Raw genomic sequence first — 25625 nt, 5'->3', positions numbered from 1 at the left:
ATGTTAAAAACCTCCCACTTTCACAGTGCATATGGAATAAGGGTTTGTGCTTTCTGCAAAGTTATATAGCAGCACTAGCTTTTGTGGCCTAATCTGTTACTGGGTAATGCTGCTTTATAATTCCCTCTGGAAGGGAACGCACAGGCAGCTTCTTTGTGCGAGCTGACAATAGAGCAAATGTTGACATCAAGAAAGGTCAGTACACCCCAGGTGGTGATTAGCTCAGCAAGTGCTGGGGTAGAAGTTGGAGCCATCAGGGGTGTGCCAGAATGGCTCCCACACTGGCTGGGAAGGGCTGTAGCAGGCTCTCAAAGATGCTTCGGCTCCCCCCCCCCCGTTTGTCTCAAACCTTCTTTGCTTCGCTGCTTAGCACTGCTTGCATCAAGCTTTCCCGTAAGATACAACTGTTATGCTATAACAGTGGAGATTGGTTGGCTGACTGAGGAGAAAGGGTGTAAGCAGGCGATTGTGCCATAATAGTCTGTATTTAGTGCCAGTTCATGCTGCAGGAAGCATTGACTATTGGGGTCAAGATACAGGTTTTTGAGTAGGATCAAATCTGCCATGCATTTGCCTCATCAGCCCAAGGCTTTTTTTTCCCCCTGCAAGTGACAGAAATTGGTACTTTGCCAGGGTAGATTCAGACTGCTTTCTTAAACACGTGGTGTGTTTTTTTTGTAATAACAATCCTCTCTGGTCTTGAGGCTGCCTCTTCATGGCAGGTGCCACAGATCCAGGGAGTCAGCATCTAGCCAAACCAATATGCTCATGCTCCAGTTCCAGAAGTGACTGAGTAGGCTAACCAGCTTTTGCAGGAGCTCATAGATTTGGTTTGTAGTTATCACTGTAGCAGACATTTAGACCAAAGTAGTTAATGACATCTGGCTGTCACAGGCAGGGGTTGAACTAATATTAGGCACTTATTTCATGTTCAGTGCAGAGCTACCCAACCTCACACATTAGTTTATGAATGAAGAAGCTTAATTGGTTCTGAATGTTTGAATTATCCAGTTCAAAACTTCAGTGAGCAGGGGAAGCTTGGGAAAAGCAACACAAAGAAAAAGGAAGTTAAAATAGTTATACCAATTAAAGTGCAGCTTAGATTTTAACCTTAAGGAACAAGGCATTATATACTTATGGTACAGTGTTCAAAACATTGGGGTTTTTTTGGTGTGTGTGTTTTTTTTGGGGGAAAGATCTTTCTTACTCTTAGCCAGAGAGCAAACCAGGTGGCTTTTCTGTTTCTTAGCCTAGACAAGCTAGTTTTTCACACAGGAGTACAGACAGGATGCAAGAAACTCCAATGAAACCAGAGACGTGTCCTTACATCTGAAGCCTTTTTGGTCTTGTGATAACACAGGCCCATTTGGCTTAGAGCAAAGTATTCTGGTTGCATTTCACATTGGATAAAGGCTTCAGGTCAGAGGCAAGTGTGTATGTTGCCATTTTGCGCTTTTTATTGGGTGACTCTTAGGAGGTGACTTATCTCCCAGCAGAAGCCAAGGGATGTGAAAATGTATAGAGGAATTATCTTATGCTGTGTGTAATGCAACAATTGTTTGGGGTACAGGAAAAATGGTTGCACTTTCAATAAGAGATGTGTAAAAAATGCATATTTCTCTGGCTTCAACAGGTTGGTAAAAATAGAGAAAATGAATCTGAAGATGGGAACACCTTGGAAACACCACATTTCCACCACTGGAAGACATTGGGTTGAATCTGTACACACATGCACTCCACTCTTCCTATAGCCATCTTGATGGTACTTTAGGCAGCAGTTCCTGTTAACTTTATGGCTTCAGCATAAATGCATAACCTTTCTGCATTTGTGTGATTGTGTTTGTTCTCAATCCAGTGTGTTTTAATGGTTAAAGTGTTGGGCTATGACTTGGGAGACCAGAATTCGAATCTCTAGTCAGCCATGAAGCTCACTGGGTGACCTTGGATTTCTCAGCCAAACTACCTCACAGGGTTGATGTGGGGATAAACTGGGGAGGGGAGAGCCATGTAGACCACACTGAGGTCCTCGAAGGAAAAGGTGATATATAAATGAAATTAATAAATCAAATCCTCCCACGTCCCCTGCTATTCCCCTTTTCTTGTCGGCATGTGTGTGTATTTGAGGTGAGGGCTGTATCATCTAGGCTCTCTCCCTGGATAAAAAGGTTTTGGTTTCCATCACTTCTAATTTGAGGTGGTGAGCCGCCGGCCTGTGTGATGTGACAGCTGAGACAGCTGCCTTCAGACCAAGATATTGGGGAATAGAAATACAAGTGAATCTGCCTCTTTGACTCTTTAAAAATGCTGTTGCTGATTTACTGTTGTCAAAGTAGTCTGAAGATCCCCTTCCTTGTATGCAACTGGGAGTAGCTTTCCTGACCTTTTCCAGTAAATTTCCATAGTACTGTTGAGGATTTCATTGGACTTTCAGGGTATAGTAGCATTTCATTTCAAATGGAAGTCTGCAGAATGATAATGGTCGCGAGTGCAAGCCTTAGCTCAAGTTTCACCGGCTGGCCTTGTTTAGTTAGAATCATAGAATAGTAGAGTTGGATGGGACCCTTAGGGTCATCGCTAGTCTAACACCCTGTAATGCAGAAATCTCAACTAAAGCATTAATGACAGATGGCTATACAACTTCTGCATGAAAACTTCCAGTGAAGGAGAATCCACCACCTTCCGATGGAGTCTGTTCCAGTTGTCAAGCAGCTGTTACTGTCAAAAAGTTCTTCCTAATGTTTAATTGGAATCTCATTTCTTGTGACTTGAATCCATTGATTTGGGTCCTAGCCTCCAAAGCAGGAGAAAACAAGCTTGCTGCATCTTCCATGTGACAGCCCTTTAGATATTTAAAGATGGTTGTCTTTCTCATCTTTACATACCCAGCTCCTTCAACCATTCCTCATAAGGCTGGGTTTCTAGACCTTTGATCATTTGGTTGCCTTCCTATGCACATGTTCCAGCTTGCCATTATCTTTCTTAAATTGTGCCCAGAACTGGACACAATACTTTAGATGTGGTCTTACCAAGGCAGAATAAAGTGGTAATATTGCTTCCCTTGATCTGGACACTATACTTCTGCTGATAACTGGGTTATTTTGTCTTATGCCTGGTCTTATGAATCATAGTACCAGCACGTGGCCTCTCCACTTGCACAGAGCTAGCCCTGGAAGTGCTGCTGTTGAGAGCAGCAAAGCAACAGGTCCAAGAACACACCATCTTTAGCTCTAACAGTTTTCGGTTGCCTGGCACAACCCTGTGCTGGCATCAGCTAAAAGTGACTTCCCCAAGGACATTCCTCTGCTTGATTTCCAGGGATAGGATGCTGGAGTATTTGGAACAGAGCAAACCACTACCTGTGCATATTGTGGATTCTTAGGTTTGCTTTACACTGTTCATTATGAATTGTGTTGCAGAAGGTATTGGTGCTGTGCTTGTTAGAAAGAAGTTTTTTGTTCCTGCAGTACAAGATGTCATTGCTCATAGACAATGGGGCTTCTGTTTTTTAAGGGTATGTTTGAATTTGCTTACAAAGGATATTGTGTAGCCTGCGGTATTGTGTCGCCTGGTTTCATGGTTGCAACTGTGATCAATGCTGGTCTCTTGTGCCTAGCAAAGAGTCAACCATATATTCTGATGTTCTTGTATACCTCCTAGTTAACAGCAAGTAATAGGTGTTTCCTTCATGACGACAGATGGCCAATCATGCTAGCCCTTGTCTAAAGCCCATTTTAGAAAGTAAGTGAAAGAGGCAGTGTGCGATGTTTCAGTTTGAGAGTTTATTTTTTAAAGCAATTTGCTAGCAAGAAGCAATCTCTGACATGGACTGCATATTTCTGTGACTTTTGTAGTCTTGATTCTTTTGTAGGGTTAGCATTAACTGGGCATATGATCACCTTCTTCTTGTAAATTTTGTGTGTGTGTGTACACCCACATCAAGTGTCTGCAGTACTTTCCTCTTGTAAAGAAGCAGACTCTAATGTACTAGAGGTGAAGAATGTGAATCCTTATGTGTTCCTTTGTCTGGAACTTCAGCTGCTGCTCTAACTGTAGGCTTTCTTTCTCCCAGAATCTGCATTCTTTGAACACTCTTCTGTTCTGAAGATCAGCCCTGGGTCATCACTCTTCTTCTGTCACTCCTAAATGTCAAGCTTCAACCACGTTGCAGCCTGAGCCCTAGAACTCATGCCCCTTCCCTAGTTCTAGTCAGTAGTAGTGGCATACTCACTGTAGCAAGAGCTATTGCTAGAAGCTGCTCTTTTGTTACTGAATTAGCTTTTTTAAATAAACTTGTTTTCTGTCTTGTTTTAGTTGATTGTACTGTATGTAAGCTGTTCTGCAAGCCTTTTCTGTGAAGACTGGGTACAAACATTCTTAATAACACCATCACTACCATCTAGTCTTCTTAAGCTGTTGGTCTGTTGGTGCTGAAGGCTGGCCCATCTTCCTCTCTTATGTACTTTACTGTCTTTGGGGTGACAGTATGTTGCATACTGTGGGGGTTGAAGGCAGTGGGTAATGCCAGCAATGTTTTCGACGTGTTGAAGGATGTCATTGGCTGCTGGCAAACATGTCTGGCGGCTTGGTTGGCGCAGAACTCTATAATATGGGCCCATCAATATTTGGCTCAAGTGGGTGGGAGGAAAATGCCTGTTATGTTCACGCCTGTATTGTGGCAGAACTGAGACTGTGGTTGCAGCTGACTGCGCTCAGTACTGCAGAACCAGGGCAATGCTCAGCAACCTTTCCGCCTTCTATGTAGATTGCCTGTGCCCTCTACACCATAGTGGAGAGGGCTAGGTCTTTGCTTGAATGAACAGATGATGCTCTGGTTGCTATGGTTCCTGTTGCTTGGTGGCAATTGGCTGTGCTGTTCAGGAGATCAAGATATTGGGTGCTTTGGACAGGACTGAAAGGAAAGCAACCCAGAATGCCTTCCAGGAGGTGAGGAGTGGTAGTCACTGCAGAGTCAGCAGCCATACAGTCCCTCTTTGGCCCATTGGGGTAGGTCATTGGATTATGAGGCCATATCCTGAGTGTGCACAGTGTCATCATGTTGGTTTCCATTCGCTTCAGTTTGATGGAGCAAGTATGTCTCAAACAACTGCATCTCCTGCAATTCCAGGGAGAGAGATTGTATAGGAACACGGGATGGGTTTTGTGTGTTCACTAACCTGGAGTGGCCTCATGTACTCATGCTATCTTTAATTGTTGATATCTGCTGGAACTCCTCTTCTCACTTAGTCTCTGGGACTTTGAGAATTTAGCTTGCTGTTATTTACATAGTGCTGTCAAGGAGACAAACTGCTATTTTCTTACTCTTCAAAAGCTCAGAGGAGGCCTGGAAGGAGGAAGCACTGCACCAGGGACTCTGAGCTTGTGGCAGTTGCTGCTGCTACTTAAGCATCAAAACCTGATATGTCACATTTTCATTCATGCTCCTTTAATAAAGCAAACCCAGTGCCAATCTGCTTGAGAGATCAGAGAAAAGAAGTGAATCCTGTTTTGGGTCTCTGGTTAAGGCTTAGGGTGTCAATAGTGTTGTCTCATCAGTTGAACTACATTAGTATACCATGTGCTGTGGTGTTCATTAGGCGAGTTCTTTCCCAGCAGTGATCCTTTGCTGGCGAGACCTCACTCTGTTGCACTGAAAGTGCCGTGCATGCTGGGCTGCTTACAAGATATAATGTTACAAACCTTGCCATTTCTATTGGCCCAAGAATAGCACAGTATTTCAGGCTTTCTTACGACACTCCATTCTGCATCCATTTCTTTAGTCGCTGGATTGGACGCTGTATGCCAACTCCTTATGGTGCTGAACCCATAAAGCTGGTCTGAGGCTTGAGAAACCGTTATTGCCACTTTTAAAGTGCTTGTTTGAAAGATCCCTACAATGCCCTTGCCTCCGTTGTCTAGAGGAAGGGGCATATGCATGCTGTTACTTTAAGATGCATTATTTGGAGCAGGGGTCAGCAACCTTTTTCAGCCATGGGCCAGTCCACTGTCCCTCAGACCATGTGGTGTGCCGGACTATATTTTTGGGGGGAGAAATGAACGAATTCTTATGCCCTACAAATAACCCAGAGATGCATTTTAAATAAAAGGACACATTCTACTCATGTAAAAACATGCTGATTCCTGGACTGTCTGTGGGCTGGATTGAGAAGGCGATTGGGTCGCGTCTGGCCTTAGTTTGCCTTCTCCTGATCTGGAGGTTTTGAAGTCTCAGCAGGTCAAGTCTTGAGACACTTGCGTAGGGAGATTGTAATATGGTTTAGTTTATGCAGCAATTGAGCTCCTGCGTGTTTCTGTGACTGTGTTAGTTATGTGCTGACTACATACAGTAAGTGTGTGAGCTAACTTAAAGCCCGAGTGGTGTGATGTTTATTCATGTACTTATTAATGTTGGATTTAAGCTGCCATTTTGTTGCCAATTCATCCAGCATCCTGGAGCTCTTCAGTCTTGCTGAGATTTCACCATCCTGAATAATTTGGCACCATCTGCAAATTTGGTTGTCTGTCAGTTTGCATCTTACTCCAGACCACAATGGACAAATTATATAGCACCAATCCAAATACAAATGGGCATGGTTTACTGTCCTTCTTCATGAAAGCTGTCAAACTCTGCTTTCTGTTTTGGTGTTGGAGGCTCCTAAGAAACTTCCAGTTACCTAATGATAATCGTTGCTCAAAAATATAAATAATTTTAACCCTTATATTTCAATAGATTCTGGCTGCATGGGAACCTACTATAAAGTTCAGTAGTTAATAGGAATTTTATGTGTGTGTGTAGTCTGCTACAGATTTGTACAAGGACCGAGTGCAGTCTGTGCCACATCTTGAGAAATATCATTGATTATTCTAAAATTTGTGGAGAACCTGACACAAAGTCAGACCATGGCTGCACAATGCATTTGTTGATCAGCAGCCTGATTCTTTTCTTTGTAGACACTGCTTAAAACATCTGGAGCTATATGACTTCATATTGTATTTTTTCCTTTGCTACACCTACCCATTAAAATATTTGCATTTATGTTTAGAGACTTCTTGTTTTTACATTTGATAAAACTAATCAGTTTTGTGGTCTCTGTTTTTCAACATTTTGCTTTGTTCAAAACAATGGTTCCCAATCTTTTTAGTATGATGATCCACTATTTATTTGGTATGGTGATCCACTGAATTAGTGTCACATGAGTTTCGTACTTTACGTCTTCAACAGCTGTCGATTTCATGCATTTTAACTGCACATTTGCCTATTTTATAACCATTATTTGAGGCATCCAAGCAAAAATTTACTTAATGCCCCTATTAATATGGAACTTGTTGAAATATTTGTAATACTTACAGAGATACTCAGTTTTTTATGGGAATGTAACCACCAATCACTTGATTACAGAATATTGCTTCATGAACTATTAAAAATATTTTAAAAACATGCTATTACACGAGCAGTGTTAGATATTTTGAACTATGAATATTTTAAATACTTTATTCACAATAAAGTCCATTTTGGTAAGTATAAGTGGGATGGCTGAGCTTGCACTTCGCTAATGAGTAGATCAATGTGGGGACTGATGGTTGTCAAACATAGTCTCATATCGTTATTGATACATAGCTGGCTACTGTATTTATAGTATTTATACTGTCTTCATAGTAGTTATTGCTGAAAAACCTGTCTCGCAAATATATGCACTATCAAATGGCAGCAGCACAGATTTTGCTTCATTGGCAAACTCAGGATATTCAATAGTAGCTGAGTAATTTTGGTAACCTGAACTCAAAATTCAGATAGCCTCACTTCCAAAAATGTATCTTTGAGGGCCCAATGAGTTGTTCCTTTTGCACAAAGACAGGTTTGTGACATGAGTTGCAAATAGGTTTTGCACCCATTCAAACTTCTCTATTTCTTCAGCAGAAAAGTAGTGGAGAAATCAAACCACCCTTGGCTTCACTTTTAACTTACTGGCAGTCTGCCACAAGGTACAGGGAGTTGTTTTGAGTGACTGCTATAGCTCGCCTCTGATGGGCAGGTGCACAGCTTTTCTGAGTGAGAGACAGAAAAGAATTTAGTAGCTATGTAGGGAAGAATTTACTGTCTATGTAAAGAAAGTGAACTTCAGGGCTCGTTCACACTTCCATTTGCCCCTCTGCTTCCTCTGGGGAAACTACATTGGAGCAGATGTCAGTTGAGTTTTCTGCAGACTGAGGTTTGCTCCGACTCAGCAGTGAAGAGTGGGTTTTCCCAGAGAAAGTGGTAGGGCAAATGCAAAACCGCCTGGACACATGCTTAGAAAGCATGGGACAAGGTGAAAACCTTTCAGACCTGTGCTTTCTAGGCATTGGACAAGTGTGGAGTAGCCCTTAGCTATAACTCAATATATCCAGGAAACAGCCACTACCAAGATAGACCAGACTGTTATTCCCATATGTAAAATACAGAAGTAAAAGGGTTTGCTTGGTGGGGAATATTGCATTGTGTGTTCAGCAAAGTGGCACTGAAAACTGGGTTCACCTAGATGTGACAGCACCATGATGAATAGATATTAAGCATGGGGTGGGGTGGAGGTGATTGTAATGTATTATAGAAACAGGTAATAGAAAGGGGGTTATGAATCTTCTGTTTCAGAATTGCCACCCAAATACTTTTCTCTCGTCATGTTTTGGAACCCAACTTAAAAATAAGCAGCTAGGGCTGAGGAAGTGTTCAGCGACTTCTTCCATTTCCCTGCTTTCCTCATTAAATTGCTGCTCCCTTATATTTGTTTTCTACCATTCCTAATTCTAAAACATGAGGCTGCTGCTTTCACATCTAGTTAGCTCTTCATTGTGGAAGGATATTATTACTGCACTAAAGGTTTGAAATACAGTCATACCTTGGGTTGAAGTAGCTTTGGGGTAAGTATTTTCGGGTTGCATGCTGCGACGACCCAGAAGTAACGGAGCACGTTCCTTCTGGGTTTCACAGCTTGTGCATGCGCAGACGATCAAAATGACATCATGCGCAGAAGCGACGAATCGCCACATGCGCAGATGCGGATTGCATTCGCTTCTGGATGCGAACAGGGCTCTGGAATGGATCCCGTTCACATTCAGAGGTACCACTGTAGTAATTAACACTTTCTGTTCACTGACTTAGAATACTCTTATCCTGAATTTCTTCTGTTGAGGGCAATTGAGACTTTTACCAGTCCCCAACTGCTGTGTTGTACTTGATTGCATGGTTATCTGTAGTATTGTCCCCACTCAACCATATCTGCCCTCTTCTGATCTAAAGAACCAGAGAGCAGGGGTGTTACTCTTTTTTGTAATATGGAGAGAGTTAACATTTCATGAACCAGGTACCCAACTGTAAGGGATCTGGATCTGGCTTTTTACTGTCTTACAAGCATATATAAAATAGTGGCTAAGTTGCTATTTTCTACCTTCTAGGCACTCCACCAGTTGTATTATGACCCCAACATTGAAAACAAGAATCTGGCTCAGAAATGGTTGATGCAAGCTCAAGTCTCACCACAAGCCTGGCACTTCAGTTGGCTACTTCTCGATATGGACAAGGTGCCTGAGATCCAGTACTTTGGGGCCAGCGCCCTCCACATCAAGATTTCACGCTACTGGAATGACATCCCAGCTGACCAGTATGAAAGCCTCAAGTCACAGCTCTTCAGCCAAATAACCCGTTTTGCTAGTGGTTCCAAGATTGTGCTGACCCGGCTTTGTGTGGCACTGGCTTCATTAGCACTAAACATGATGCCAGAGGCCTGGCCATGTGCTGTTGCTGACATGGTGCGCATGTTTCAGGCAGAGGACTCTAATGTTGATGGGCGAGCACGCTGCCTGGCACTCTTAGAGCTGCTGACTGTTCTGCCTGAGGAGTTCCAAACCAGCCGCCTGCCTCAGTACCGTAAGGGGCAGGTGCGTAGCGTCTTGGCACAGGAGTGCAGTTCTGTCTTCCCCCTGCTAGAGCAATTACTACAGCAACAAGACTCTCCCAGCTTCATTAAGCAGAAGGTGTTGAAGTGTTTCTCGAGCTGGGTGCAGTTAGAGATTCCCCTGATGGAGTGTGAGAACTTGATCCAGGCAGCCTTCACCTCTTTGCGTGATCCAGAACTCTTTGATACAGCTGTGGAGGCCATTGTCAATGCCATTTCCCAGCCTGATGCTCAGAGGTAAGTGTTGGTTCCAAATTGTGGGTCAGTTGTGGTTACAGTTGTGCAGCCTCCCCTGTAAGCTGACTGTTTCCACATGCAGCAATCAAGGGGAGAACGTGTACTGACAGAACTTTCAATCAGCTTTCTCAACCACACTCTGATTCCAACAAAGAGGTTATAGAGTTCGCTTGTTTAGAGTTTCATATCCATGGACAGTACATAAATTCCGCAGGTCTTCTTGAAGATGGGGGGCAAGGGAGGAGATTGAGGAACTCTTGAATTGGGGCAACCATTGGCAAGCAAGCATCCACCTTTTGTGGACTTTTTTAGTTACTACGTATCAGCCAATAAAAACAGAATTACCTAGTGCTGAAATTAAGCTAAAACCAACCAATAAGAACAGAATTACCAGAACTGAAATTAAGCTAAAACTAGTATTATTAACTTTTAAATAATCGCGTGGTTGATTCTTGTGAGACAGAATTCTACCAAGCTTCAAAACAAACATTCTGTAGCCACAGCCAATCTACAAGAGCATCTGTTGGTTCTGTTCTAATTTCAACTAGGGGAGGATCTTGTAAGCTTCAAGAGAGTTCATGGAGTGGCCAGACAGCTCAGCTTTGGGCCCCTACCCATTAGAGTCTTGCATTGTGTCTTCATCCAGGTCTTAAATCACCTCTCTGTTAATTCATTTGCTGTGGCTGTTGGTTGTAGTTCTTTGTCTTGTGTGATATGAAAGGTAGTAATGAATGGAGGAATTCACCTTTTTTCTGTAGAGGTTCACTGGTGTGCATTAATTCAGTAACCCCTCTGAGCACAGTATGGAATCTAAGTGAGTAGGGGAGTTGTCCAGGACTATTGGTCTGTTTCAAAATCTGTTAATGACTAGCAGAGCTAGAATCTGTTGTGACTACATTGGTGTGGTTCTGGGTGCAAACATAATTGGGAAGTTTCTCTCAGCAGACAGGGCCTGTAATATAGTTTGCTTCCTATCTCCTTTCATCTCCTCTCTTTCCTTCCCTACTCCCAACACCTCTCCTTCCCTGACTGTATTTGTTCATAGTACAGATTACATCCTTGATGTCTGGGAGCTAGAGGCCTTGCCCACAGGCTCATCAATAAAGCTAGGGGGGGTTGTTTTGTTTTTAAGGAAATGAGTGCTGTGGTTCTTCAGGTGGCAGAACTATTCATGACAACAGATATTATAGGCTTGGAAATGTATAACATGCTCAATTTAGATAAAAGAAAATTATAGGGAACATGATACCAGTGTTCAAATATCTAAAAGGATGGCAGAGTAAACCACTATTTACCAGTGCTGCTGGAAAAAAGAGAAACATTGGCCTTAAGTGGTAATAGAATAGACTTGGGTTAGATTTCAAAAATACATTTTTCATAAGAATAAAGGTGCAATAGAACAAACTCCTCAGGGTTGAAGTAGAGCAGGAGTCGGGACCTTAAACACGGAGGCCAAATGAGACCCTCCAGGTCTCTTTCTGGCCCTCAAGATGCTGCCCAGGCCAGGCCCCTTCCCCAGGCCACACCTCTCATCAGCTGTACGCCACTCCTTCCTCAAGTGCTTTTTTGGGGCTGAAATGTGTCCTTGAACTGTGATTGATAATGTCTCTTACCTGGATGGGGAATGGAGAAATAGGTATGGATGTGTAAAAACCTGACTTTTGCTTAGCTGGAATGTGGTCTATTATACCAAGTCACAGCTGTTGCTTTGTTCTCTTTTGCCTCTGACCCTATTTACTACTGGCATGCAACCCCTAGAAGGTTGCCCATGAGAGATATGGCCTTTGGGCTGAAGAGGTTTTCTCATCCCTGCTGTAATGTCTCATTCTATGCAGTTCTTATGAGAGAGTTGGATGAGCATTGGCTGTGTGTGCATGAGTTTAGATCTTATAATGGTGATCCAATTTAGCCATACTCTTAATAGACCCATTGACATCAGTGGACAAGCCCATTGATATCAGTGGATTTACTCAAATGAGTATGGCTAACATTGGATAATAACCTTTATAGTCTCTTGCATTTTCTTAGTGGTTGCCAAATTAGAATTATAAGGTCAGGTGTATAGTAAAGTAATTATTTCACTTGTATTCAAGTGTGTTGTGACACTGGGCCATATACAATTAAACTGTTGCTCCAGCAGGAGCCAGTGCAACGAGCACAATGGGATTTCTCCCTTCTCCCCCCCCCCATCATATACCCCTGGGCCATCCCCAGATCTACTCCAAAGGGTTAGAGGAACCCCCACAACGGGGCGGGGGAGGGGAGATGGTTTGTCAGACAAGCATAAATGCTTGTGCTGATGGAACAATTCCCTTAGCACTAAGTTGATTGCAACCTATTCAAAAGGGACCAGAAAGGGAATTTGTTAATCCTCTTTAGCAGTAATATTAAATTCTGAATTATGCTTACTGCTACAACCCACCATTTATTTAAACTCAATCTGCTGAATGACTCAAAAACCACTAGCAAGGACTAATTTAGATGTGGCAAGGAATCTATGTCCTAGTTACATGACTTGAGGTGGTTTAGCCACTACTAGCTACACCAAAGTGGTACATACAGAAAGACAAATACCCCAACAACCTTATGCTTACCATGAGGAACCAGCAATGTCTTGCTGGTCCTGATTATGGAGATCACACATACACAGATGTAGTTGCTGTGTAATGACAACAGGGAGCATTCTTTAGTACCAGGAAAAATATACAAGGTAGTCATATCACTCTCATTTCATTGAAATCACTTAGGAGGTATCTACACATTTTGCTCACAGAGTCTAGGGCACCTGCCCAGTGGCACCACTGGAAGCCTTCATAGGTGCCATGTTGCCTGTAGCAACCACTACATGAGAGAGGATCTTTTTGTGGTGGCTCTGCACTTCTGGAATATTTCCTTGTCATGGTTCATAAATCATCAACCCTATAAGCAATTAGGAGAGCACTAAAAGGCAATCTGTTCTCTCTGGCCTTTGCTTAAGACTGTGTTTTGCTTCATGCTATAGCTGGTGATTTTAGACTGTATTTTATGATTTCATAGAATCATACAAGTGTAGAGTTAGAAGGCACCCTGAAGATCATCTAGTCCAACCCCTGCAATCCAGAAATCTCAGCTGAAGCATCCATGACATATGACCATCCAGCTTCTGCTTAAAAACCTTCAGTGAAGGAAAGTCTACCGCCTTCCAAGGGAGTCTGTTTAGCTTTGGGTTGGCTGAATATTCATTATTTTTTAACTAGACTGGCTTTTCTGAAGCATTCTTATCATGGTTGCATTGTGCCTTGAGAGGGTTTTTGTCCTTAAAAGTGGCCTAAAAATATTATAATTCTCCCTGTCACCCGCCCCCCAAATAAGAGCTTAAGCAATGTCAAAAGAAACTTAAAACACATCACTAGCAAATACACCATAACTATGCATTTCAGGAATCAGAATACAGGCCACGGAATAGCACTGGCACTCACTCTCAGTCGGTCAGTCTTTAATGTTTTAACCCTAGGTTACAACAGAAGCACTCTCTACCTTAGGGAATAAGTAAGCTTGTGTGTAGAAGCCCAAAATGATAAACACTGGGTGCCATTAGGTGGCCACAAGGAAAAATGTGACATGAAAGACTAGTTTGAGAGTGAGTGACAGCAGGGCAAGATAGTGGTTGTATAAGCTTTGTAGGGAGGGAGCAACAAGGGTTGTGTGTGTGTGCATGCAGTGCCATTGTTTTCACTAGAGATCAGTGAGGAATGAGAGGAAGTTGAATAGCAATATGATTCTGGCTGGATCAACAGGATTAAGCTCTGTTTCTCCTTTCAGTCTCTGTTGCTCTTAAGAATCTTCCTTGACCTCTCTGAGTGTGCTGCTGCCCCTCCTCCCAATGCATTGTCTGTGGATGCTTGCTGGCAGCCTTGATGCACATGCTTTTCTGTTGTCGGCAACCACTGGAGCTGGCGCACTTCCCCTCCTCCATCCGCTTCAGTTTTTGCACACAGCAATGCAGAACTGGATTCATTTGAGTTGCCCCTCAGGGCATAAATGCTTCCTTCTTCCTCACCTCCTTCCTACGTTTGCAGCTTATTGAGCAGCCTGATCTCTCTACCCCTGGCTTCTAAACACCAGTGACGTGACCACATACTTTTCCCTTTGCAGGATATTATATGCCTAGTGACTGTGGGTAGATGGGCATCTGTCTACTCGCTTAGGCTGCTTTCAAACCAAAACCTGGCATTCTGTGATATGTCCCAAGTAAATTGATATGACGGTGGTCCTAATTGTCCTGAGAACTTAAAAAAATGATAGAGGAATTGGGTCTCCAGTGCAGAACTCAGCCTTGAAGGTGATGTTAGCATATGGATGGCCTTTGAACTGTTTAGTGCTGCATGCATGCACATTGGTGTGTTCTTCCACCTGTATCTATGAGCTGCATGTGCGGTGGGGGCAGGCATGCGAGTGCAGAATAGCTGTGTCTCCAGATAATATGCCTCAGTAGCCAGGTAACTGACAGCTGGCCGATTAGCCGCCAGCACAGCCTCTCTCTGGGGGCCATCCTTTGCTCTTCCCCTCCATTTCCTCTGTGCTTGTTGTCATGGTTACAATCACTTATTGGCAGCAGCAGGGAGATTGACAGGCATGAAATTGCTTATATGGTGCTGGAATGCTGCTGTGCACAGGGAGGCAGTAGCTGCCTGGATGCCCCCAGGAGACCGCTGTATGAGCATTGTACTTTTGATTTTAGGAAATGGATATTCAAGGGTCTTGACTCTTTCAGCCTCCCACCTCCCCTTTACCAACAGATTCTTCAGATGGAATAAATTCTGTGAATGGCATACAGCTTTAGATTTGTATTCCATTTCAGAATATGTTTCATCCTGAATGCATGAAAATGTTGTGAAATGTTGTGGGGTAATGGAACTATACGGAAGGAAGGACAAGCACCGAGCATTGTGAGTAGACGAGGGAAGCCAGAACAGGGAAACCATATCCAGATTATTTTTCCCTGAAGTTTGAGCAGAACACACTCATCCTTAAAATCTGAGTTCAGATTTTAAATTCACCTGTAGCTGGTAAATTCCAGAAGAGTAGTGATGTTGAGTTTTTGCAGCAAAAACAAAAGTCTTTTACATTTATGTATTGGTTGAGGTTTAAGGGCCATATCTCAGTGGCAGAGCATCTGCCTTGCATAAGAAGGAGATAGAGAACTACAGAACTTTTAAAAGACATCTGAAGGCAGCCCTGTATTGGGAAGTTTTTAATGTTTAATGTTTTACAATATTTTATATGTGCTGGAAGCCGCCCAATGGCTGGGGTATAAATAATGAAATTATTGTTGTTATCAAGAAGGTCCCAGGTTCAATCCCTGACATTTCCAGCTAGAGCCAGAACTGTGTCCTTGCTCAAACCTTCGAGAGCTGCTGCCAGTCAGTGTAGACAGTACTGAGCTAGATGGGCCAGTGGTCTGACTTGGTATAAGGCAGTTTCCTATGTTCCTGCCTGTGCAATTGGGCCTGTGCATGTATGAGCACCCACCTCATATATTAAGTGGTGTGTGTGGTGAGAGGGAAATGCACAGCTGCATCTCCACCAGAGTTTTTTGATCCTGGTATCTAGTATGTGCTCATTATTTTAAGTGTTTGGATAACCCTCACAAAGCAGTTTGTATAAATCATTTAAAATAACATGCTTCAATTAAAGTACAATGACAATGAACATAAGCAGCAGGGGAAAAACAAAAGCCAGATAAAACCATCATTTGAGACTAAAAGACACTAAAGTGTATGGCTGAATGAAAAGATCCTCATTTGGTATGGAAAGTAAGTAGAATTAGCACCAGGCAGATCTCCTGGGGAGAGCATTGCAGAGACAGGGCATCACAGTAGAAAAAGCCCCATTGTGCATCACCATCCATCTTGCTTCGGATGGGGGAGGGCACAAAAAGCCTCAGAGGATCTTAAAACCCTGGCTGGTTTATGTGGGAGGAAGTAGTTACTGAGGTATCTTCATCCCAAGCTGTTTAGGTCTTTAAATAGCACAGTGAATTTGCTCTGGAAATCAATGCAGGAGCCAGTGCAGTTGTTTTAAGACTGGCAAGATGTGTTCCATATATCTCATCCCAAGTAGTGCAAAATATGGCAACTAGGTTACTAACTGACTTCCAAACTCTTCAAGGTCAGCCCCATATACAATACATTGCAACAATCTGAATGGGATTTTCCTGGAGCATGATTAATTGTGGTTAGCTTGGTTGTACCAGCCTAGAGTAGTAAAAGGTATTTTGTACCACTGAGGTTACTTGGGCATCCAGAAGTAAGGCTAGATCTCATAGCACCTCTAGACTGTGTATCCAATCTACTAAGGCAGGCAAACCACCTATCAATAGAACTTGTCATGACTGAGCTTCAGGACATTGGTCCTCATGCAGCCGATTGCGGGTTCCAGGCACCAATTCAGCACTTTTAAAGGCCACAGCACCAGCTGAATTAGAAGGAAATATGATAGAGGTGGGTGTCAAGTGCGCCCTAAATTCTCAAATCTCACTCAGTAGTTTCATGTAGATCAGGGATAGAGAACACATGGCCCTCCTGATGTTGGTGGACTCCCAACTCCCATCAGTCCCAGCCAGTGTGTGTAATAATCAGGGATGATGGGAGCTGTACTTCAACATCTGGAGAACCACTGGTTCCCCATTCCCAAATAGATGTTGGTATAACATAGGAAGGGCAGACTAGAGTTGTGTGGAACAACATGGCATGACTGTCATGGGTCACAGCAACAGTCCAGCACCATGACCTTCTAGAACTGATGATTCATGTTGGTATGGGATCGCCAAAGTGTGGTTCCCCTGTTCTCCCCCAGTGCAGCCAATCTAGAAGGATAGCAATGTCAATAGTGTTGAAAGTCATGAGGTGTATAGTTGAATTAGCAGGGTCTCATTCCCTTGGCATAGATCACTCATAAGGGAGACTAAGACAGTTTCAGTTCCAAAACCAAGCTGGAAACTAACCTGAAATGGCCACAGAAAATTAATGTTGCTCTGGGGAGCTCCAGCCCTTTTCAGCACCCTATTTTCTAGGTTTTAGCATGTGTCCTAAACAGTTACTCTTCTAGCATGCAGTATAATCATCATCATAATCATCATCACCAGAATCATGCTAGAACAAAGTAGACTGAGTTGTGAAGCCTACCTCTCACAACATTGTTATCAAGGCCTCTTTCACTTGTTTAACCTCCATGAGGTATGTTCTGTCATCTGCCTACAAATCTGTATCTGTTATCCTATGTAGAAATAGGAATTTTACACTTTACATTACCTTTTGGTCTATGTAGAAATAGGAATTTTACACTTTACATTACCTTTTGGTATGAAAAGGGATTGTTGATGGCTACCTCACTGCATCCCATGAAGTGTTACAACCATGGTTTCATCTTGCACAGACAGGACACAACTTAGTGTGAGCTGGTTCCTTTGGCATTCATCTGGGGAAAAGAATGCATCTAACTGGGTTATGTGTTCATCTGCGCTCAGCAGATATTACTGCACTTAGGCTTTATTGGGACCAGGATATGTTATATTTTGTTGTCTTGGCCTTACTGTAAAATACTTTCTCTTCCATGGTGTATACAAACCTTCTTCCTATTTGAGGTATTTCATGTAGGCTCATGTCATGAGTTACAGTGGTACCTCAGGTGAAGAACTTAATTTGTTCTGGAGGTCTATTCTTAACTTGAAACTGTTCTTAACCTGAGGTACCACTTTAGCTAATGGGGCCTCCTGCTGCCGCTGCGCTGCCACCACATGATTTCTGTTCTCATCCTGAAGCAAAGTTCTTAACCCGAGGTACTATTTCTGGGTTAGCGGAGTCTGTAACCTGAAGCGTCTGTAACCTGAAGCATCTGTAATCCAAGGTACCACTGTATTAGTCTTTAAAGTGCTACAGGACTCTTCATCATGAAAGTTCTAGGTATGTTCTCTCAGCAGTGTTTGTTAGCTTACAAGACCTGTAGATCAGGAATTTTGAAAGGTTTGTTGTGGAAGAGAAGGCCATTTAATGTACCGTATTTTTCACTCTATAACACGCACTCGACCATAACACGCATGTAGTTTTTAGAGGAGGAAAATCTGTAGGCATGCCACCTGTAGGCATTCCCTCCATAACACGCACAGACATTTCCCCTTACTTTTTAGAAGGAAAAAAGTGAGTGTTATGGTGCAAAAAATACGGTAAGTTATCAATATTCTGTGCCAGGAAGAATCATTTAAGAGGTATAGCAAATCTCATATCTGAAAAATTTCACTTCCAAGAGGCAAAATGGGTATTGATGTGTTGGTTAATGTGACAGTAGTTTGCATGCGACAAGCCTAGAGATAACAAAATACACTCTTTACAGTTGGCTTGGGTTTCCTGACTGATGTAGGCACTTTCAGAGTTGTGGAGGAGAGGTCTGTGTAAGATGCCCTTGGTGTTTGGGGCTTTTATATTTAGATAAAAGACAAGAAGAGGATGATAGAGCTTCAAAAAAATCATGAGTTGTGTGGTGGAGAATTTTTTTCTTACTCCCAACACTCAGGGTCACTCACTATTGATTGGCAAATTGAGGATAGACAAAAAGAAAATAGTTCTTCACACAGTGCACAACTAACTTGTGGAATTCACTGGTGCAAGAGATAAGCCACCTTCATGGGGGGAAATGGTCTATGAAAGGTCAGTAGCAATAGTATTTAACAGAAACTCCAGGTTCACAGATTATATAACTCCGAGTACAGTTGCTGCAGAGCAAATTGTAGGACAGGTCTGTTACCTTCATCCCTTGCTTACGAGCTTCCTGAAGCATCTGGTTGGGCAACATGGGAAATGGAAGGCTGGGCAAAACTGCTATCTGGCTTGATTCAGCAGGAGTCATCTTACATTTGTGATTGAAGGTTCATTATTTTACGAGGCTATATAGGCATAAAGCCTCCCATATCCTCTCTCCCTTGGCAGGTATGTGAATACTCTTCTGAAGCTCATCCCACCTGTTCTGGGACTCCAGGAACAACTACGTCAAGCAGTTCAGAGCAGGGATATGGAGACATCTCATGGGATCTGCCGCATTGCTGTTGCCCTGGGGGAGAATCATTCCCGGTGAGGAGCATGGTGATGGAATCTGATAGCAATGATCAGTAGAAAGTGGAGCTATTTTGGGGAGTGTTCCCTCTGCCCTACCATAGCTGTCAACTGTCCCTTATTTGGCGGGAAAGTCCCTTATCCCAGCGCCGTGCCCCACTGCTGTCCCTTATTGATGATGTCCCTTAAATTTCCTGGGTTTCAAAGGAAGTAGCTCCTCTCCCTGCCGACCAGGGAGGAGGGAGGCTCCAACTGTGTTGCTTGGCTGCGTTGCTCACCCAATAAGGAGTCTAAGAATGACTGGGGGGGTGGAGCTTGCATGCCTTGTGCTGTGTTGCCTGGGGACTCGCCTTTGCTCAGTGCTTCCCAGCGGAGAGGTGACGGTGGTTTTCCTGGCTGCATCCCCTTTGCCAGGTTGCTGCGCTGTGGGAACCACCTCTTGAGGCTTCATTTGGCTGTTGGCTGGGCTTTCTGCCTTTGGCTCAGAGGGGCTCAGAAGATGAACATACTTGTGCTGGGAAAATCCCTTATTTTGGCTGCTGATCCCTTATTTTTGAGGCTGCTGGTCCCTTATTTTCAAATCTGTAAGTTGACAGCTATGTGCCCTACTAGGTTTCTTTGTCGCTAAGCAGCCCATAAGTCTCCCAAACCTCATTCTAAAGCAGCTCAAAGATCCAAAGGGTCATATGGATGCTAATGTATCTGTGCATGATAGTAGAGATACTATACCAGGCATGGCCAAAGTTGGCCTACCAGCTGTTTTGGGACTATAGTTCCCATCATCCCTGACCACTGGTCCTGTTAGCTAGGGATGATGGGAGTTGTAGTCCCAAAATGGCTGGAGGGCCAAGTTTGGCCATGCCTGGACTATACGGAACCCCTTTCCACTTGCTTGAGTTGGCTGAATCCCTTTCAGTTTGCTTTCTAGCCCTTTTCCTGTAGAGCAGGCATCCCCAAACTCGGTCCTCCAGCTGCTTTGGGACTACAATTCCCATCATCTCTGACCACTGGTCCTGTTAGCTAGGGATAATGGGAGTTGTAGTCCTAAAACAGCTGGAAGGCTGAGTTTGGGGGTGCCTGCTGTAGAGGGTATAGTGCACTGATGTACTGTACTGTATTATCCCAAATGTGGGGTGACTGCTGTTTCTATGCACCTGCAATGGCAGAGCCAATTCCTGATGCAGTGTGCCTACTGTCTCCCACAGAGCTCTCTTGGACCAAGTGGACCACTGGCAGAGCTTCCTAGCACTGGTTAACATGATCATGTTCTGCACTGGGATCCCAGGACACTATCCTGTCAATGAGACCACAAGTTCACTTACACTCACTTTCTGGTATACACTTCAGGTAAGTGTTAGCCACCTTCATGAAGTGGACTTCTTCAGTGCCATCTTTATAGGTTTGTTCTCTGGCTTGTACTTTGGTTGGTGCCAGGCATGTGCTTGTACTAGCGGTTCTGCATGCCTCTACATGAAAAAGTTGGCAAGGCTAATAGCTAGCACATTAAAGTTGTTTATGACGATTACACTAATTGTTCTGCATATGCAAGCACTTGTCATGTAGATTGTATAGATATTGGCTCTGGATTGAGTATAGTGGAATGTTCTGGAATTGTCCACTAGAAGCTCTGAGGCCAAACTTGATGTATGCTCTGTGCTTAATGGAGTGGAAATTCTTGCATTCTTGCATGCATATATTGAAGGCCAGAATGAGTGACAAGGATGTATAGTAATTCTGCTCACTGTATAAACATGGTGTATAAACATAGTTGTGTTCCAGTAATATGTTCTGTGGCAACAGAGAAGATGCTCAGATATACCTGTGAGCCTTAAACTCCTTTTAGGTCCTGCAGGTATTTATTTGCAGCTCAGACTCCACCTTCTTCAAGAAGTGTGTAAACTAAACACTTCATTACATGAATGAAATTATTCGCTGTGAGGTAGATTTATCATCTTCCTCTCTTTCTGCTAGAGAACAACTTGACTGTGAGTACCCTGTTTTGACAGGAAGAGAGCTCCATTTAGTTTGCTGTCTAGTGGTGGCAAGGTGTTTCTTTACTAGAGTAACCCATAGTGCATCAGTGGCCTTATTGGAAGAGCCTTACAGATAATAGCTCTTTTCAGCTATGGAAGAAGACCAAGTTTGTTCTCTGTCTTGACAGGCAAAGTGCTGCTATTCCCAGTTCCAAGCACAATTAATGCAGATGCAGATTTGTCTGTTGTGGTGTATGCGTGCTGCTATGCTGAGACACAGTCCTCGAAGCAGTGCAGCCTGGTCTGACTTGCCCTCCCCACCCCCACACTTCCTTGGAGCCCAGAAGCTTCATTAGCATGGCAAATTAGCCTGACATACTCCTGCACTGCCCAAGAGCAAGGCTAGCTGTTGAGCTGCTGCTTCTCTGGGTGCCAGCTTGAAATGAGATGAGGTCATGCATTGTCTCAGTGTGTGACTGGCGCAGTACTTGAGTCCACAGGCACATTGTTCCTAATGAAGGGAACAAAACTGAAAGCAGCATCTTTTATAGGCTGCTCAAGAGCAGAGAGACAGCAGAAGACTTTTTCTGCATGGTCTAACCCACACCAGTACACACCTTTGCAGTTTCCCATGGGTTCCCAAAACCTTTGGTAATTTTGTGCCAGACAGCCCAGGATCAGCCTTTCTATTTCCTTCATAAGCTCTGCCTAGTGGAAGAATCTTAAATCAGAGGTTTAGTGAAGCCTCCAGGATTGTATTCACTGACCCAGAATCCCTTCTTACTTTTCTTTTCTATACATCTGTTTTTGCATCAGCCTAGTTTATAAGGTAACCTTGTCCATGCCAGCCTTGAGCAGCATAGGAATACCCAGCTTTCTTCTTGGAGCAGACATTGCTATACTGTAGGGGACGGATTTATTCCTTAACTGGCTAAAACTGTCTCTAAAGGAAAGAGCAAGGTGTTGGTCACTAAAAGTAGAAGAAAGCAGACATGGTCAGCTGCTTTACCAGCCTGTGATGGCTTCTGTACTTGTCTAGTTGGTGTCAATGTATTGAGAAGGAATGATACTACAGAGAGAGTGACCTGACAAAATATGTAGAACTGCTCCTAAAAGCTAGGAAGGATCTTTGATGCATTAAGGAGAATATTTGAGTGGAGTAACTTGACTCTAAAATGTCATTTCTGGGTTTCCCATATAGAGATTCAACAGCAATGCGAGGTGATTTCCCCCCCACCCCCAATCACATCAAAATGCTTGGGGGACTGATTGTGTTAACATCAACATGATTGCTGGAGTTCAGGGCTGATTTTTACAACCTCCACTTGTTGAATGATCTTTTTCTTTGCAGGATGACATCCTCTCTTTTGATCCAGAAAAGCAGGCCATGTATCAGCAGGTATATCGGCCTGTCTATTTCCAGCTGGTGGATGTGCTCCTGCACAAGGCACAGTTTCCCTCTGATGAAGAGTACAGCTGCTGGTCCTCTGATGAAAAGGAGCAATTTCGGATATACCGGTATGACCTTTTGCCTAATCATATCCCTTAGCATTCAGTTGGTGTGCAGTGCTTAGAATCTGCAGAAGAGGAAGTTGATCATGCTTCATTAATGGGAGTAAACATTGAACTTGCCCTGATTTGGCTATGGGCTATAACTGTTTCAGCAATTTAGCTGCTATTTAGTAATGTGGGAGTGTTTTGTAACTCTCATTTGCTCATTTCCTTAGAGTGGACATCTCTGACACCTTGATGTATGTGTATGAAATGCTTGGAGCAGAGCTGTTGAGCAGCTTATATGACAAACTAGGTCGCCTCTTGACCAACACAGAGCAGCCATCCTCATGGCAGGTGAGTGGAGAGCTCCACCCTCAAATGGAACACAAGCTAGAGGAATGCAGCAAGCACAGAGGCTGAAGATGCTGCAGATTTTAAAGAAAGGATGGTACTAGTCCTTGTTAAACCTGGGGCGAGAGCATTGTGGAAGAGAGGTGCCTAAGGTAAAGTGAAGGTGCAGAGTGTCTTGGTTAGAAGAGCCATCTGTTAAATCTCAGAGCAGTATGTGTAGAAGGGCAATCCAAAGTCACAAAACTCCAAAAAGTTGTTAGAATTGTTGAATGGGTCTGAAATGTGTCAACCTCTTCCTTGTAGTGTACATCTGAGTTGGTTACTTATAAAATTGGGACTGAAGGATTGCTTTTATGCCCCAACTTTCAGCTTGCTGATTTGTCTCCTAGTGTTAGACACTGCTGGTGGTTTTTGCAAGCATTCTGGCACACCTCTCATCACTGTGTGGCAGCCACCAAATTATGCAAGATATCTGACAGCAGGATGCATGCTCAATTATATCTATTTTTCCTTACCATAGGGTTTGTGTTACCACATGTTTTTATATAGTCTACAAGTTAGGTTTCTGTACTGGGAAAATTGAGGAGTGTAGTTGTCCTACTACCTCCAGTGTTACAAAGAAAATCTGCCTTTACAGTTTGCTGAAAGATGCTGAAAGATTCTTAGATATGTCTCCTGTGCCATGATGGGTGGTAATGCCAGGCTAGAGGTTTCTGTGTGGCAGCTAATCAGAATGTATCTGTTCACCTTGGCATGTTGACAGTGTGTTACTGGCACAGCAAACAGTGATGGGCGTCAAGGACCAGTGACCGCAGGGGCTCCTCGTTCATCAATGTGACAGCCAAGCAAAAACCCAGCCTAGCCATGATTTACAGTCCACGCACCTGGAAGCCTTAAGACAGTAGCAAACATACCAGCACTCCAGCATACTAAGTATGCAACCTCAGCAGTCCATATCTTGCTAGAATAGCCCGTGGTGAGAGGGAGCATGGATGCAGGTGTATCCTTCCTCCTCTTGCAGGTGCAGGAAGGGGAGAGACTACACAATGAGCTCATCCACATTTGCCCTGCCCCTTTCCCCCCAGGAAACCCACTTTTTACTGCTGAATCAGAGCAAACGCCAATCGATTTTTCTGCAGATTGGTGTTTGTTCCCATGGAAAGTGGTGAGACAAACAGGACAAGTGGAAAACCTTTTGGATCCATGCTTTCAAGGCATGGGACAAGTGGAAGTGTGGGTGAGCCCTGTGTGTTATATAGCCCAGCGCTTTCAGGATGTCTGGTTGGGGTTGCACTGAAGGATAGCAGGTGCTTTATGTTGCTGGGGAAAGGGGTTCCTTGACCTGAAGAATTTGACTAACTGGATACGATGCCCCTGCAAAAAGCTTACTGGTGAAACAATTATTATTGTGCTACTAAGTGTAAAGGATCAACAACTCATCATAACTTTCTATGGAAGTTAGCCCTGCATATTTTTTGTAAAAATGAAATCTAGGTTGGGGACTTTTTCAACATACTGTGTCTCTGCCTTCATTGCCTTCAAGTTTGATTAAATAAATTTAAAATATTTATATATCACTGTTCATTTGGGTAGTGGTGTTTGAACCACCCTTTGTAAAATTCAGCACCAACGCTGAGTCCATGCTGCAAATCGGATGAACGGAGGTATATGCATTTAATAAATAAATAAAAAACAAATATCTATGTGGGGCATTAGAGTTCGGCCTGGGCTCAAGAATGAAATCTTTTTTCTCTGGCAGCACACAGAAGCTTTACTTTATGGGTTCCAGTCCATCGCAGAAACAATAGATGTAAACTACTCGGATGTAGTGCCTGGCCTCATTGGGCTCATTCCTCACATCAGCATCAGCAATGTGCAGCTTGCAGATACGGTTATGTTCACTATTGGTAAGAAGACTGGGTATGGGGAGGGAATGGGTGCTGAAAGGGAAGGTTAACCCAAAGAACCTCAGGCTGTTGAGGTCTTACAACACTATGGAACCAGCAGTCCATAGGCTGGATGTGGCCTGTGGGGCCTCTTCATCCAGTCCACAGTACCCTCTCCTTGCCCAAGCCTGTGCTACAATTAGGCTGCAAAAAGCCTTGCGTTGTCTCTGCTATGTGTATATGTGTGCCAGCTTTGAGTGTGGTCAAAACAGAATGGGGCAATTTATTTTTTTTACTCCCCCACCAGCATGTAGCTCCCTGAAGGTTGGCAGTGAGGAAATGTGGCCCTTGGACTGAAAAGATTCCTAATGCCTGAAATTGGTGTGCATTACAGTAGTCCATGTGGAGCTTCCTTGAGATGGTTTGGAAGCTATATCTGGCAGAGAATGTTACAGCCAGTTTTTTGAATGGAGCACCTTGACGTGTACATAGTGCACCTGTGCTGAGGGAACTGCACTAGCTGTTTTTATGATCCTGTTTATGGCTGTATTTTTGTATGTTGCTTAGACCTTTAATGAAGTGGTTTAGTAATGCTTTTAAATAACTAAATACTGATGGGGTGCTTCTTTGCTTTTTGTGGGCTGTACTGATAGCATTTGGCACATTAAA

The 25625-nt window shown here is 43.5% G+C and overlaps 1 protein-coding gene across 4 annotated transcripts in view; it reads left to right on the top strand.

The window, feature by feature from the left end:
• Positions 1–25625, top strand: part of IPO13 (importin 13) — a 43793-nt gene that overhangs the window by 3538 nt on the left and 14630 nt on the right. For all 4 annotated transcript variants that reach the window (XM_082228469.1, XM_082228468.1, XM_082228470.1 and 1 more), the window contains 6 exons: positions 9430–10166; positions 19130–19270; positions 20458–20599; positions 22577–22743; positions 22953–23073; positions 24830–24977. In XM_082228469.1, the coding sequence (XP_082084595.1) occupies positions 9430–10166; positions 19130–19270; positions 20458–20599; positions 22577–22743; positions 22953–23073; positions 24830–24977 (1456 nt within the window). The remainder of the gene's footprint in view (positions 1–9429; positions 10167–19129; positions 19271–20457; positions 20600–22576; positions 22744–22952; positions 23074–24829; positions 24978–25625) is intronic.

The sequence above is a fragment of the Podarcis vaucheri genome, assembly GCF_965113315.1.
Source record: "Podarcis vaucheri genome assembly, chromosome: 6".
Taxonomy (NCBI): domain Eukaryota; kingdom Metazoa; phylum Chordata; class Lepidosauria; order Squamata; family Lacertidae; genus Podarcis; species Podarcis vaucheri.
The sequence above is the reverse complement of the archived record's forward strand: the minus strand, read 5'-3'. Positions and strand labels throughout refer to the sequence as shown.